The 17,270-nt window shown below is 47.1% G+C and overlaps 1 protein-coding gene across 1 annotated transcript in view; it reads right to left on the reverse strand.

The window, feature by feature from the left end:
- Positions 1-17,270, reverse strand: part of alph (alphabet) — a 261,226-nt gene that overhangs the window by 138,130 nt on the left and 105,826 nt on the right. Inside the window, exons 3-4 of the mRNA XM_068349517.1 lie at positions 12,032-12,136; positions 11,792-11,908 (exon numbers count right to left, since the gene is read on the reverse strand). Of these exons, the coding sequence (XP_068205618.1) occupies positions 11,792-11,908; positions 12,032-12,136 (222 nt within the window). The remainder of the gene's footprint in view (positions 1-11,791; positions 11,909-12,031; positions 12,137-17,270) is intronic.

Here is a 17,270-nt window from a genome sequence, read left to right on the forward strand (position 1 = left end):
GTTTTTCCTCTCTTAGATACAAGAAAAACTTTGCTATCACTGGGATAGTGGTATTCAGAGGAGCGATACCCCTTCCAAAACACCAACAACATAAGATGGCCCAATTAACCAGATAGACAGCGGGAGAAGACTCCCGGAAGTATCCTGACATCCTCCTCGCAACTGGTTGCGAAAAGCTGTGAAGAGTTGCTGGATAACCTCAAGGCGTGAAGATATAGCAAAGTTACTAATACTCTGTGGAAGTGGAGAGAGCTCCCTTGGTGCCTCTGTGAACAGATGAAGACAGTCAGGGAACAACTCTCCATGCTGCCACATCAGAGCTATTAGGGTCATCGAGAGATCTTGCGATGCCCCTACCTTGTTGCTATTAGGGTTATCGAGAGTCCTTGCGATGCCCTTGTTCGGAAATCTCCTTGCTAAGCAGAAGGGGGTGAGAACGTATAGACGTCCCTGTTGTCCCATTGGTGTTGGAAGGTGTCCTGCAAGACTGCCTGGGGATCTGGTACGGGAGAACAGTAAAACAGAACTTCCAGTTGAGGGGCATTGCGAACAGGACGATCATCGGCAAACCAAACAAAGCCAAAAATTCGTTGGCTATTTCTATGTTTCAAAGACCACTCAGCCAACTATCCAAGTCTTCCTGCTCAGATTGTCCACCAGAATATTCCTTATGACAGGGATAAAACGCTCTGATAGGGATATGGAGTTGTCTTCCATCCATCTTATTAATTTCAGAGCTAGATGGCAGAGAGGCTGTGAAAAAATACTTCCCTGCTTGTTTATGTAAGCCACTTCTGTGGTGTTGTCATCAACACAAGTGTGTCCTGAAAGCAAGCTGATGGAATTGCTTAAAGGCCAGAAGGCTGCCCTCATTTCCAGGAGGTTTATGTGGCACTGTTGCTCAGACTTGGGCCCCAGCCAGAAGCTCGTGTGGTGTAACAGGTGAGCCCCCACCCTTCTTTTGACGCATCTGTAAAGAGTATCGGTTCTGGGGGAGGACAGGTCTACTCATTCAGCAGGTTTGTGTCTGACACCTACCAACTCAGGTCTCTCTTTTGCTCTGACTCTATCGGAACCTATAACTAACAAACCTTCTAGGTAACGAAAGAGATGAATGCCATTCTTGTGAGCCAAAGTGGACACAAGGGAAAATGCCCGCATGACACCAGAGATGCTGTGGACAGACAGAAACACAGCACCTTGAATTGATATACAGTATCTCATCATTTAAAATTAACCTTAGGTACTTCTTTGATGATGGATGAATGGGGATCTGGAAGTACAAGTCCTTGAGATCCAATGTTATTATCAAGTCTTTTGGTTTGACAGCCAGTCTGCTAGTCTGTCTCCATCCTGAACGAGGGGTTATGAATGGTCTCCGGCCTCTAGATGCCTTCTTTATATGAAAGTGTGTGACCGTAGAAGCCTGGAGATTTGTCTAGCCTCTTTGAGAATGTCATTCTCAAACGTGGTCTAGACTTTGGCTTGAAGGACCTGTTCTTTCATGGATCCCTGTGCATAGGAACTCGACATCGCTGGATGACAGGTTAGAGGAGGGAGATAGAGTGAATGGGACATGGTATCCTGCTCTGAGGATGGAGACCAAGCAAGGGTTGGCTCTATAGAACATCCATCTCTGCCATCTGATCTGTAGACATCCTCTCACTAGTGGACTGGTCAGCAGAATGGTCCCCCTAGCTGGATCGGCAACGCTTTCCTCCCTTTGCTCCTCTAGCCTCTTGCACCAAAGGGTTGCTTAGATCCCTTCTTTAAAGCTACCTGCTTAGGAAGTTACGACCCTTACTTATGTCCTTGGCGTTTCATCAGAGACGATCGCTGTAGTGGTGGTGTCGAGGATTAAGGGAGAGAAGTCATTGCCCAATGAAGGAGGGAATTCTGGCTCGCCTTCCTCATCCTTACGCAACTGCCTCGATGCCCTCCATGTTGAAGAGGGAAGGACCGTCCATTGAGGAGTTGCAAAGCTTCATAGCTTCCCTACTAGACACATGCTTCCATAATTTTGAGACTACAGCATCCCGTCGTCTCAATACCCAGTTGATCCACTGGTTGAGGACATTGTGAATGAAGAACTCTACCATCCTGGCACCTGAAAAATGATATTTTAATTATAAAATAAATTTTTGAATATACTTACCCGGTGAATATATAATAGCTGCAACTCTGCGGCTCGACAGAAAACACACTCAAAAAACTCGCGAGCGATCGCTATGAAGGTTGCGGGTGTGCCCACCAGCGCCAACTGTCGGCCAGATACCACTCTTGTATGTAAACAAAACCTGACAAAGCATTCTTTGACATAGGCAATGAAGGTTTCTTAACTGAGCACCATAATGCCTCAGATTTCCCTCGTAATGACTTAGTACGAGCTAAATCGAACTTAAGAGCTCTAATAGGACATAATACTCTTTCCAGTTCGTTGCCTACGATCTCTGATAAGCAAGGAATATCAAAAGATTTAGGCCAAGGACGAGAAGGCAGTTCATTTTTGGCCAGGAAACCAAGTTGAAGTGAACAAGTGGCTTTTTTCTGTAGAAAAGCCGATGTTCTTACTGAAGGCATGAAGTTCATTGACCCTTTTAGCCGAAGCCAAGCACACTAGGAAAAGTGTCTTGAGGGTGAGATCCTTCAGGGAGGCTGAATGTAATGGCTCAAACCTGTCTGACATGAGGAACCTTAGGACCACGTCTAAGTTCCATCCAGGAGTTGCCAAACGACGTTCCTTAGAGGTCTCGAAAGACTTAAGGAGATCTTGGAGATCTTTATTGTTGGAAAGATCTAAGCCTCTATGTCGAAAGACCGAAGCCAACATGCTCCTGTAGCCCTTAATCGTAGGAGCTCAAAGGGAGTGAACCTTTCTCAGATGTAAAAGAAAACCTGCGATTTGGGCTACAGAGGTACTGGACGAGGACACAGATGCTGACTTGCACCAGTCTCGAAAGACTTCCCACTTCGACTGGTATACTCTAATGGTAGAAGCTCTCCTAGCTCTTGCAATCGCACTGGCTGCCTCCTTCGAAAAGCCTCTAGCTCTTGAGTGTCTTTCGATAGTCTGAAGAAGTCAGACGAAGAGCGGGGAGGCTTTGATGGACATTCTTTACGTGGGGCTGACGTAACAGATCTACCGTTAGAGGAAGACTTCTTGGAAAGTCTACCAGCCATAGAAGTACCTCGGTGCACCACTCTCTCGCGGGCCAGAGGGTAGCAACCAACGTCAACCTTGTCCCTTCGTGAGAGGCGAACTTCTGCAGTACCTTGTTGACTATCTTGAATGGTGGGAATGCATATAAGTCCAGAAAAGACCAATCCAGTAGAAACGCGTCTATGTAGATTGCTTCTGTATCTAGGACTGAAGAGCAATAGATTGGTAACCTTTTGGTCAACGAGGAGGCAAAGAGGTCTATGGTGGGTTGACCCCAAGTAGCCCAAAGACTCTTGCCCACGTCATTGTGGAGGGTCCATTCCGTGGGTATCACCTGACCCCTCCGACTGAGACAGTCTGCCAAGACGTTCAAGTCCCCCTGGATGAATCTCGTCAACAGGGAGATGCCTCGAATTCTTGACCATAAGAGAAGGTCCCTTGCGATCTCGAGCAGCATGAAGGAGTGTGTGCCTCCTTGCTTGGATGTACGCCAACGTTGTGGTGTTGTCTGAGTTGCCTCTACCACTAAGTTTCGAAGAAGCTTTCTAATATCATCAAGGCCAAGTGGACTGCTAATAGCTCCTTGCCGTTGATGTGCATGCTCTTCTGACTTGAGGTCCACAGACCCGAGCATTCCCGACCGTCCAGGGTCGCACCCCAACCCAAATCCGACGCGTCTGAGGACAACACGTGGTTTGGGTTCTTGACTGCTAGGGATAGTCCCTCTCTCAGACTGATATTGCTGTCCCACCATTTCAGGCATGCCTTTACTGGTTCGGAGACTGGGAATGATACCGTCTCTAATGTCTTGTCCTAGTTCCAGTGAGAGGCTAGATGGAACCGGAGAGGCAGAAGGTGTAGTCTCCCTAGTGAGACAAACTGCTCCAGGGATGAGAGAGTCCCTACTAGACTGTTCCAACTCCTGACTGAATAAACGTTTCGTTTCAGCATTAGTTGGACTTCGAGCAGGGCTTGACTGCGAATCTCCATCCCCAAATATAGAATAATCTGGGATGGGATCAGTTGGGATTTTTAGGTTGACCAAAAGTCCCAACTCCCTGGCCAGACTCAACGTCCAATGTAGATCCTGCAGACAGCGAAGACTGGACGATGCTCTGAGAAGCCAGTCGTCCAAGTACAGGGAGGCTCGGATCCCCGATAGATGGAGGGATTTTGCCACATTCCTCATGAGCCTCGTAAACACGAGAGAGACCATCCAGTCGCCTTCCATAAATGCTGTCAAGACAGCCTGGTAGACTTCATCGTGAAGTTTGTCTTGACAATGAACACATTGAGCGCACTTGCCTCTTACGTACTCCTGCAGTGAACATGGCTGCCAAATCATGGAGCCATCCCTGAGGGACTTGTTCCTGCAGAGAACGTGGCTGTCAGATCATTGGAGCCATCCCTGAAAGCCTTGTTTACGCATGACATAATTGTACAGCAAAACTTCAAAGGCTCGAAAATAGCTGTGAAGTTGACCTGTAAAATCTTGGAGCGTCTCATGGCCAGGCACCAGGGAGAGTCTATGAGGTTTGAGAAGTCTATCTGGGCAGAGGCAGGAACTCCCAAGCTGAGAACTTCTCTCGTGTCATATCAGACTCTCGCTCTATAAGCCAGTTTAAAAGAAGGGAAAGCAAAGGCTGTCTCCCCCAAACTCCTCCTGGTGATAAACCAGTCGCCTAGCAAACGTAAAGCTCTCTTAGAAGAGCGAGAGAGCACTAGCTTATAAAACAACGGCTTCGAAGTAGCTAGGCCTAGTGTAATCTCTGACGTTTAGGCGAACGAGGAGCAGCAGTTACAAAAAGATCCGGACAAAGATCCTTAAAAATCAGCATGATTTATTTAAAGTCCATAGAGGGCTAAGCAGCTTTAGGCTCCTCTCCGTCTGACAGAGTCCTCAAGGGAATATCAGTAGGAGGGGGAACAGCAACTTCCTCATCTGAAGGAACCTTGTCCGACAATAGCCGAGTCTCAAGCAAGGGAGAGACCTACCGTGGTGGCAATGCTTTACAAGCAGAGTCCACACGCACTGGTGCATTAGTAGCGGACCAGGACGCAACGTCATGTAACTGCTTGACAGTCTGTGAACTGTCAACAACACCAGGTGCGTGAGACCAGGACGCAACGTCATGTAACTGCTTGACAGTCTGTGAACTGTCAACAACAACAGGTGCGTGAGGACGCACAGCGTCCACTCGAGACTGCTTTGACCGCCTAGACTGAGCAGTCAAAACAACTCTAGAATGCGGAGGTTGACGCTCAGCGTCAAAACAAGTCAACTCCGATTGTTGGCGAACGTCCTGAACGTCAACAGGAGCATCAGCCAGTGGCCTAACGTCCAAAAGTGGCTGAAAATCCACACGAGACCGCATCGAGTGTGGTTCTAAACAACCTGACTGACGTGACTTGGCTACGCCAACGTCAACAGGACGCACAAAGGAACGTTAGGGTGGCTGAAGGCCAGGATCTCGATGAGATAAATGGCTAGGCTCAACGGACTTATCGGCAGAATAGTCTTCCATAAGGGAGGCAAGCTTATTCTGCATGTCTTGCCGTACAACCCATTTAGGATCAACGGGAATGGTTGCGGTAAGAGACGAGGGTAACGTCTGTGACCGCAAAACCTTGCCTACAAAAAGACTCTCGGAGTCTGTGTTACAGTTTTGTTAGGCGGCGAGCAGTCTTCCGATGACTGCATAGGGTCAGAGCTGTCCTAAAAGTTAAAACCAGGACGCTGGACCTGTCCTGAAAGGACTGACTTTCGCTTAAAGGGCCTCGAAACCTTGTTCCACGGTTTCTTATGCGAAAAGCCTTCGGATGACGAGGAGAAAACCGTCTCTCTCGCCTTATGGTAGGGGTGATCTTGGTAAGATACACCTGATACCATAGAGGGAACGTCTGTTCGCTGATCAAGGCCTCTCGAACCCATAAGTCGTACGACATTACTTCTCCCCTGGGCTTGGGAGCTTGCAAGAGGTCCCGGACTAGGCGAACGACAGGCACGAACAGACGAACCCTCGGTCGCAACACTACACTTTGCGCAATATCACTTTATCACTACGATTTTCTGTTTTGCACTTATTTCACTGAAATCGAATTTTTTAACAATTCACATTAGGTATGAATAAAACTGATTTCTACCTAGGCACGCAATTCTACCCTCATCAAAAGGTTGTAATTGCGAAATCAGTCGTATAATGTAAGCACATTAATACCAACAAAAAACAGTAAACATATTTTAAGAAAAAAAAAAAAATCAGTGGCTGGGGAAGAGACTAAACACTAGTTCATTCAAAACTACGTTTTCAATCTCTCACCGTACAGTGCCTTGGGACGGGAATAAAAACTAAAAACGTTTTATCCTTTCTCCCCGTACAGAGACTAGGGACGAGAGTAACTCGAGAACAACGTTACTCGCTTGGGACGAGATAAAGATCGGAACGTTTTCTCTCCTCTCTCTCTCTCCGTCTCTATCTCTCTCTCTCTCTCTCTCTCTCTCTCTCTCTCTCGATTTCGCATCGAAGAAAAGAGCCCACTTACCTTTCGTCAATAAACAGGTTATTTGACCAAAGGAAAAAACTGAAAGGTTTTTCAATTAAAAGTTCCTTTAAAATAGTCTTTAAAACATTTAAGCTTTGAAAGAAAAAAGAACAAAACGTCAGAATCGATTTACTCTTTCTGCAAAGTGAAACCGTGATACTCTCTCTCTCTATCGTAACGATAGAGCGCAAACTGCGTAGCATAAATAAACTAAACGTTAGTTCATCTTTGAAACAGTACGAAGACTATTCAAAGAAAAAAACTATCATAAAATATTTACTAAAAATATTTCATTTAATAAGTTTTAAATCATTAGCTCTGTAAAAGTTATTTACGATTGAAAAGGGCTCAACGTTGTTTAACTTCGGTTTCCAAGTTAGGACCGCCTACTCTCAGGAAAGGTCGCATATAAACAAATCATTAATATTTATTTTGATGTTTACTATAAATGGAAAGCTAATCGAAGAGGCCTAATAAAGGCGGTTGAGATATAAAATATATAGAGGAAAATCTATAATTAATTTATAACGTGATAAGATAATTGCTAAAAGCCTAAAACACACTTCCGTCTAAGGGAAGGGTCGGCCATTTAAAAGTTAAAGAAAGTCCATACTCTCTCTCTTGTCATCAAAAATTAAATCTATCCAAAAACGAGTTCAAGATTTAAGATGAAGATAAAACACCTGCACTGCGAAAGCTCAAACCAAAATGAAGTACTTCACCAAATATGTTGAGAAAACTCCAGGTTCTACAGCGAGTATTGATACGTCTTGTCGTCAACGTCGACAGAGAAGAATTGAAGGTTTTGTTTACATACAAGAGTGGTATCTGGCCGACAGTTGGCGCTGGTGGGCACACCCGCAACCTTCATAGCGATCGCTCGCGAGTTTTTTGAGTGTGTTTTCTGTCGAGCCGCAGAGTTGCAGCTATTATATATTCACCGGCTAAGTTAAATATTTAAAAAAGGAAAACAGACATTGCCTCCATCTTCTGGTTGGTGGTAAAGTCTTTGTTCTTAAACAGGTATGTTACCGACCCCAATCAGGAATCCAACCATGAATGAAGCGGCCGGCAAAGAACACTTTGTAACCCGTTCCATGTTTGCGGAATCCGCTGAAGAGAAAACCACCAACAAGGAAACAAGCATACCCAGACATATTTTTAGTTATAACCAGGACCACTGGATCTAGGAGAGGAGGTGACGGATCATCGTCAACGACCTCATAGTACTTCCTCTATCGTACATTCAGCCGATTAAGTAAACGTGAAGAGTTCACAGACCCGAGGGACTGTGAGAATGAATGAATGAATGAATGATTTGAAGTTTTCTGGCATCCTGACATCGAAGTTCATTGTCGCCGATATCATTTATTAGAGTAAACAAACAATATATTCAATTCAAACCATAAAAAGCAAATATGTTATAATGGTTAAATAGCTTTCAAATGACCTGCTTCTGAAATAAATCAAAAAATGCCGCTATCATTGTACGACATTTCAAAGGACCTTGGCAAGGTTGAACCTGCCATCCTCACCTCAAGCCTCAAAAAAGATTCTGTGCTATAAGTGGGGCATTCAGTTAACAAATACCTCACTGTTAAGGGTATCAAACGGTCGTCGCAATATGGTTGCAGAAACTCATATCATACGAGTGTGACCAATGCATAGACGACGAAGAGTAGTCTCCCACTTTCGGGGTACCCCATTATCCTTCCAAGGGAATATAACATTACTTACTTCTCTATCTTATTCTTAACTCAACTATCCCAATTCTTGAACCCTTGAACCCCCTAGATTAACGCAAGGCTACCTAAGTCTTGGTGGGCCTGGGGGTGTCGTAGAAAAGGTCTAGGACAGTGTCCTTTCCCTCAGCTGGAACTTATCCGGTTCCCCCAAGGAGTTATCTTCCAAATGCACGAAAGCATCTGCAGAAAGACTTGATCCAAGTCCTTCTGCTCCAAAGGGAAAATCTTCGAGCTGGCAGACGCAGGCAGTATTCCATCAGTGTTATAAGCCTTCATCAAATGGATCTTCTGCCCCAAAACTCGCATCCATAGGAGCCAAGGGTGGGTCAAGGTCATCAACTGTTCTCTGAACAGAGGCCTGAGATCTGGGAGGGAGGCTGTTGTGCTCCGGTCTTACAGAAGAAAACATGGAATCTGAAAGACCATTCCTCAGATCTGGCGGCTTGGACATCGAGTACCAGTTCTTTGGAATATTCTTGGCATCCTTTCATTCAAACGGGCAGATGTTAAAGCCAGTAAGAAGAGAATGATTATCTTTCTTTGCCGGTTCCTTGGATCTTACATCATCAAAGGGCAAGGGAGGGGTTGGAACCAACGCTGCTGAGGTGGGGAGTCGATAGTTGACCGTGAACGAGAGTTCTCCAGATCTCGAGCCTCTGCAGGTTCAAGGATGTATGTAGTCCCCTGGAGCGGGGGAGTAGCCCTGGTGGCCTCAATTCCTCTTCTGCCGTTTAACGGGCATGATGCCCAGCCTGTTCCACTCAGGGTCTGTGCCAGTGTTAGAGGCCTTTGTACTAAGGTATTGCTGGTACCTAGGCAACCACTGAGGGAAAGAAAGGTAGGGTGCTGCCAAAGGAGAAATCTGCTCAACAGCAGTGCTGCTGCACCTTGGGTTAACTAGGGTTGTGGTGGCCTGTTGGTAACGTCCTTGACTGGTGATTGCCAGACTGGGGTTCAAATCCTGCTCAAACTCAGTTCCAATGGTCGCTGCAACCTCACCCTCCTTGTGAGCTAAGGATGGGGGTTTCAGGAGAGCCTATAGGTCTATCTGCTGAGTCTTCAGCAGCCACTGCCTGGTCCTCCTTGGTCCTAGCTTAGGTGGAGAGGGGGCATGGGCACTGATCATATGTATATATGGTCAGTCTCTAGTGCTGTCCTCTTTGATAGGGCAATGTTACTGTCAGCCATTCATGAGCAGCCTTCGAAACCTACATAGGAATACTTGGAGTACCCTGCCGGGGTACCACTTGAGGATCGTGGGTCGGTCCCAAGACCTCCTGTCAAACTGCCTGCAGCAGGTCAGCAAACAACACGATCGCTGTACCACTTGATGGCAAGGCAAACGCTGGCAAGGCGAGCGAGCCTTGGCTAACACCTCTAACAGTGCGAGCAGGTAAGGTGGAACAAACCTGTGCTTTCTGTCTAGCCACCTGTTCATAGCTTGCTGGTGAGCCAACTACCGAGCTAGCGCTCACCTGAGGAACTTGCGATATCAAAGCACGACAAGCTGGCGAGTAGGGTCTGGCGAGTAGGGTCTAGCGAGCTTCCTATGGTGAGCATGGCGTAAAATTGAGAGAACGTGCAGGCCAGCAACAGGTAGGGGAGCTAGCCTGCCCACCTTGCTAGGTAGTTGGGTTTGCAACACCCGGAAAGACTAGGATCTGTGTTTCTCCAAACTAACAATCTGGAGAAAGATGCTCTCAATCGTCCTTCCTCCCACAGGAGGTCAGGGAGCAACATTGCCTTCTCATACGCGAGATGTTCGCTCGGAAGCCGGAGAAGAAGGCAGGTTCACCCTCATCAAAGATTGAAACCATAGGCACAGATCACGAAGGACCTGGCCTAACAAAACAGCAACCGTTTTGTTGTGTCCAACGGACACATGCGGAGGCAGGAGCTGCAACAAGCTGCCTAACCCCATCGTCATCTAATTCAGAGATGCTACGCTCCAAAGAGCTAGAGCAAGGTATCGACGAATCGAGTACACACTTGAGTAGGCAGCGGGAGGGATCACTGGCTATGGGCGCCTTTCCCTTTCCCGCAAAAGGGATGGCTGACCGACACCTGTACAGAAACCTCCGAGAGTTGCGCACTCTGCTTCCCATCAATGTGCTGAGCAATCTCGGGTATAAAGTTGGCATCGTGAGCAACCTGCAAAATGCACCCGAACCTAGTTTCTGGGTTCATCCCAAAGGGATCCCCAGACGGGCAACTCAAAGGAGTACTCGTCTGCATCTGTTCATGTTCATTCACTGAAGGTGGCCAAATGAGCAGAACGCAGCTGGCCAAATGAGCAGAACGCAGAAGTCGCTACATCCAGAGACACGAGAGACACTCAGTATGTAACCTCCAGGGCCTCCTAGGTGAAGACTGAAATTAACCCCTGTTGAGGCAGCTATGCAGTTCCACTCTGTCCTTAACTAAAGGACCTTGAGCAGTCGCCCTTTGAATGGGGAACCCGCAATCCCCAAGGAGGGCCACAATGTCAGTGGAGAGACTCCCTACAGTCGAGGTTGGCACTCCTTTTCTAGGGAAGCAATGGAGACCTCAGAACCATAAGATTCTCCAGGGGTCAATGGGCCACAACTCTAACTCGACCAATCACTAGAGGAGACTTATTGAGAAGAGTTAGAGTGGCAGGAATGAACCAACGGTGTCAGGCGACAAGGTTTCTTTGCCTTCGAAGATAAACTCGATGGTGAACTCTTGGCCTTCTTATGCCGCCTACAATATCATTATAGGGAGAAACCTCTGAACAGATGTGACACCTGCACACAGGTAAAAGCCCATGAGGATCTGTCTCCACGGCTGATATTAAGGTGGTGCAACGGCGCCCTTCTATGCCAAGATGAACCAGCATGGTAGATCCTCACGTATAAGCACTCTGAAAGAGAAAGGGAAAGTCCCAAAGGTTTAGCCAGCTTGTATTTATTTAAAATGAATAAGTAAGTTTACAGGAGAGAACGACAGCGTCTGTTTTCTACCGAGCCAAGATGAAAAGTGATTTAATGTTACAAGTGGTGGATAGGTAAGCCTCGCTATAAGTCTTATGGCTGGTTTCAGCTGTCGCCAAAATAATATCTATTAGGTAAAGAGCGAAAGGGTTTGTATACAGAGCTGGAACACCAGAGTTGTAAGCGAGCCAGAGGGGAGCGCCGGTTGTCTCCCAACTATCGACAGGTTGTTTATACCCCAAAATTTCACCTGAAGTGTTCCAGCTTTGCTGTTATCTATTCTTGTTGGTAAAATATGATGGTTTGTATTTATATAGGACCAAAAACACCTTATCTGCAGTTCAAACTATAGACAGAAGCAAAATTAACTTTACTAGCATTAAACTCACCTCTGGCATCTGTCGCATAGACTCATCTAACCTGAGGAAGCCCGCATGGATGCCCTTCTTTATACTGTCAATTGTTTTTTCTTCGCTTTCGTTTGCTAGCTTTGCTATGGACGATGGCTGCATGAAAATACAACTCAGATTAGTCACTAAATTTTTCACAGCAAAATTACATAAGATTTAAATCAAGCAATTACACCTTTCATCTAAAAATTTCTCTTGAATGAAAGTATGAGAACCTACCTGGAATTCTTCGCCAGATGTAATGGACTGCAATAGGTGTTCTGAGCAGTGCGATGAAACTCTAGCACCTGCATGCCCATCAAACACAGCAAAAAATGCCCAATCCTAAAAATCAGAAAAAATCAACATGAAAAAACAAGTACTGTACTGTATTAAACATACAGTATAGTAATACTGTACACAGTTAACATTTTAACTTTTCTTACTTCCTGGTAATAAAATGTCAAGTACATGACACCATCTTAAAACTAAATTTTACTTAATATGACAAATTCGTAAATAATTTGTATTTTTCCTAACTATACAAACCTTAGCTAGTTATTAGGGGTTATACTTTCGGCGGAGCTGAAATGACAAGCCGTTAAAATTTAGTGAGAGTTGACTACCCACATCGCTAGGTTAGCGGGGGTAGGTGGAGGGTAGCTTGCTACCACTCCCGTTCACACACCTGTGATTTAGTCGCTTTGCTTGGAGGTAGGACTTCAAGGGGGATAGGGATGGTGGGCAAGTTTGTATAAATAGCTAAGGTTTGTATAGTTAGAAAAAAATACAAATCATCTATGAATGTCATTTGTTCCATAACTGGAATACAAACCACGCTATTTATTAGGGGTAACTCACCCATTAGGAAGGGTGGACGTCCATGCCAGTCTGGCTTTTGGCTTTGGGTATGTTAGTTCTCAAAAATAAGGAGTCCCTGCCCTCGCTAAACCTTGCTAAGCAAGCTGTGTGTTGAGACGTGTATAAGTGTGACTGTCTAGGTAAAGTTATTACGAGTCTATGTAGGAAAAACCTGATGTAACCAAGATTTCCCAATACCACCTCGCCAGGGTATGGGGACGCAAAAGTATTAGCTTAATACTAGGTACACAAGGGAGCATGGTTTACCTGCAGTGGTTTGAGGTCAGCTTATGCAGAGAACCCAGGATGCTGCTTTCCCCAAGAGAAGGTAGGATGAAGTAAAGAATAAGAGCCAGTCAAATCTTTTCATTCACGCAGACTAAAACCGGGTAACAGTGCCCTCAACCTTCTGCTACTTGTCCAATAAGGGGCTTGAGGTATACGACCAGCTGTTGTGCAGCCACCACCAGACCGATAGAGATCGTATCGAGTTCCTGTGGGTCACGTCTTGCAGGAGAAAGGTTGTGAAAGTCACCTGGAGCATTCACATCCTTTCTTGTAAGACCTACGTCACAGAGTAATCTGCTAAGAAGGACCAGGGGCATAGTTATGCCCCTGACACTGTGAGTCGTCATGCCGAGATGATGTTTCGGTGATCCTCCTCCGGTCTCTCCCATCGCTGACAAGAGGAGGGACCCAGGCAGGCTGTTGCCGTTTTCTTTAGGTAAAGTCTCATACCTTACCCTCGGAACAGTAACGGATGATCTGGATCGTCCATTACCTATTTGAGACTTGTGTAGGATCCGTCACCTCTGGAGACTGTGTCTGGTGACATACTCAGGGACGAAACTGAACATTGTCTTTCGCCCTTCTCAATAATGGGCGATGTCGAAAGAGAGACCATGAAGTTCCTTGACTCGTATGGTTGCTGTCCGAGTGTATAGGAACATTGTGTTCTTGAATCAGGAGAAAATTTGTTGCCTAGTGTGAAGTGGAACACAAGGAGGTCCCTTTAGGGATCGGAGATTTGAACCATGTTCTGAGAGGAAGGTCTCAATTCCGACTGGGGAAAGGCAAGTTGTAAGTCCGTATGAGTTAGGAAAAGTCTATCGATGAGAGGGTGTCCCTTTCCTTCAGTTTGAAGGTGAAGGATCAAGGTTGAGTGATCATCTTTACCTGTCGAAGTTGAATAGGGGGTCTTTTCCTCTTGCATATACTCGAGGATTCCGCTATTGCTGGAATCGAGATATTGAGTGGAGACACACTTTCACATGACGCCAACCACACAAGACGTGATACTGCCTGGTAGACTGATGCTGAGGAATTCCTCAGATATCTAGACAACCTTTTCGCAAAGAGGTATTGGGTAGTCTTCAGGCGTACAATCATAGCAAAGCTATAGCTTGTGGTAGGTGTCAAAGTGGGTTGTCTGTTATGTGGAGAGGGTTCTCTTGAAGGCTTTATCAGGAGCTGCAAAAGGTTTGGAGACCGTTCTGCATAATGCCATAGCGGAGCTAGGAGAGTCCTTGAGAGGTTGACTGATGTTCTAGCCTTGTTGAGTGCCCTTCTCCAGATAAAACAGGGACGGGACATAAACGTCATTGTTGTACCCACCGTTGTTACCAGAGAGCCTTGCGGTCTAGGGCTGGTGAGCAACGGTAGCCTGAGATTCAGGAGAGTTGCGAACAGACCCCCTAGTTGGAGGACCTCGTAAAGTCGGGACTTTGTTGGCTACATGGCGATCCAAAGTTCATTCAGCATACCTTATCTGAGATGCTGTGCACAGACTGTCGGCGAGCACGTTCTTCCAGTCTGGAATGAACCGGGCAGATAGTGGTACCGAACGGACTTTGGCCCATCTTAGTGTTTATACTATTAGATGGGAAGAGGCTACAAGCCAGTTCCTACTTGCTTGTCGATGTGAGTCTCTATGTGGTGTGTGGTGTGTCGTCCATCACATCACTGAGTGGTCTGTTAGGAACCGATGAGGCTGCTGAAGGACCGGAAAGTTGGCCTTCATCTCTCAAGAGATTTAAGTGAAGGTACCTTCGGGCTCTGTCCAGAGGGCTGAGGTCGTGTGGTGCAGCACTATGGTCCCGTCTTTCTTCTTTTTCCGACTAAAGTCTCCTGGAATGGAAGTCGTTCTCGTTTCAAGAAGGTTTTTGTGGAGATTGGTGTTTAGAATCATTCCCAGATACACCAGTCTCCTGGGAGGGAAGTAGGGAAGATTTCCGTAGGTTTACCCTGATCACTGGATCTTGGTAAAAAAAAAAAGATTTCAGAAGTTCCGGTGTTAATGCAAGGTTGCCACCGAGTCTGCTAGGTCAGTCAGTCGTCCCGAGAGAGCGGAGAAAGAAGCCGATCCTGTGAGACCAGGATGGGTGTAGTGGAAAGACCGAAGCACAGTGCCTTGAACTGGTTTTTCTTGTTTGTCTAGACTGAATCTTCCAACCTTCCTAGATGGATGGTTTGGACACGGGAGTAAGTGTCCTTTAGGTCCAGTGTGCAAATGAAGACCTGAGGTCTTAGCCCTTGATCGAACTCCAACATGGTGTGGACATCAACCCAAAGGGACAGCTCCTTGGCGATCCTTTAGCATGGAAGATTGTCGACGCTGGAGTCTTGACTCGTGTCGTAAAGGATCAGGCGCGATACCCAGTGTAAGAATTCTTCTCTGAGAGAGAATTTCTTTAAAAGGAAGGCCACGCTTAGCCTTACCACGCGCCCTGATGGGATTGATGCTATTCCTTAGAATAGAATCAATCTGGCGAATGTTTATCAATGGTTTACCGTTGGGTATCGTGGTTACTGTGCAGTTGGAGTGTGCTCGCAAGTAGTTCCCTGTTGGCAAGCCGGGTTGTCGAACGTTTACCGATCACTTTAGTGTGATGGCAAACGGCCAGTAGTGAGAAGTATGTTGTATAACTTCTGATCTAGGAACTACAGGAAGCAGTTGACTAGTAAGTTCGAGTCACGAACTGCTGGAAAATAACCAATGACCGATGAATCGGTGGTCTGTGAGCAGATGGTGAGTTCGAGATCAGCAAGCTGATTATGGTCCCCCCTGTTTGGTCAGAGATAAGAATGCTGAAGATGGGCTGGTCAGAGATCAGCGAGCTGAGTTCAATGATCAAAGAAAGATGAGCTGCCCATCGGTGATCTAGTAATCAGCAAGCTGATGACTGGTTATTGACTAGCAATCGGTGATTGGAAATGCTAGCAATTGGAGATCATTAGTCATTGGAGGGACTAGAGGTCAAAGATCAGCATTGAGCTAACAATTGGCGATCTGGAGATCGGCGACCTAGCGATCCGTAAACTGTGAACTAGCCATCAGCAAACAGTGATCTAGAGATCAGTCTGTTGATGCTTTCCTGTTTGCTGACGGTGGTCTGTCAAGGAAAAAAGAAACTTCAGAAGAGACAGGGACCAAGGATTCCCCGTTTCGATTCCCTTGTAGGATGGAATCTTCGGGATCTTGAATCCTTCTGTGTAGCCTTATTCCTCTTTTCCCGGTGGCAATGTTTGTGTGTTTGTGGGGAGGAATGGGGCAATGGTGACCAGTCCAAAAAGTTTTATTCGTTTTTACTAACAATTGGGCGAGTGTGTAGGTGAGTCTGGAGCGATGGCACACAGGATGATCCTGGTGCTTAATATCTGCCTGGAGAGCAGGCAAGCGCTGGTTCCTAGGCAAGAGCTGGTGCATTGGATCTGCGAGCCTTGACTCTCTGGCAAGAGCTGGCGCATGGATCCGGGACCGTAACTGCGCAGGAGGGCACAAGAAAGTGAGGAAGAGCGCTGGCGTGCAGTAAGGCACTGTGTAGTTTTGTGCATTCTCCCTAGAATGCACCGAAGCGTGTGACTGGTTGCGCAAGAATAGGAGCATTGGCGTGAGAGTACTAGGTGGAGACTGTTGGCGCGCGCGTGCGGAAGACCATCGGCATCCGCACGTAGAAGGCTGTGTGCGCGCACCCGCGAAGGCCGTCAGCGCGTGCCAGCGCATAAGGCCGTCGGTGCACGTGCGCGGTAAACTGTTGGCGCACGTGCAGGATACCATCGGCGCCCGTGTGGAGAAGAAAGTCGGCGCGCACGCGGGAGACCCTAGGCGCCCACATGAGGAAGAAAGTAGGCCCGCGCGCAAGAGCATTAGCGCTTTTGTGCATGGAAAATCATCGGCACTCACGAGGGAGACCAGCGGCGCCCGCGCGCGGAAGATCGTTGGCGTGCGCGAGTAGAAGACTGTTGGCGCGCGCGCGCGTGCTAGAGTATTGGCGCGCGCGTGCTAGAGTATTGGCGCGCGCGTGCAAGAGTATTGGCGCGCGCGTGCAAGAGTATTGGCGCTCGCGCACAGCAAATCGTCGGCGGAAAATCATCAGCGCGCGCGGGAGACCATCCCCGACCGTGCGTGTTAGATCGTCAGCGCGTGCACGGAAGATTATCGGCGCGCGTGCACGGAAGATTATCGGCGCGCGTGCACGGAAGACTATCGGCGCGAGCGCGAGACTATCGGCACGCGCGTGGACGACTATCGGAGCGCGCAAGACTATCAGCGCGCGTGCAAGACTGTTGGAGCGTGCGCACGTGCAAGACTATTGGCGCGCGCGGGAGATCATCAGTA

The sequence above is a fragment of the Palaemon carinicauda genome, chromosome 2, assembly GCF_036898095.1.
Source record: "Palaemon carinicauda isolate YSFRI2023 chromosome 2, ASM3689809v2, whole genome shotgun sequence".
NCBI lineage: Eukaryota > Metazoa > Arthropoda > Malacostraca > Decapoda > Palaemonidae > Palaemon > Palaemon carinicauda.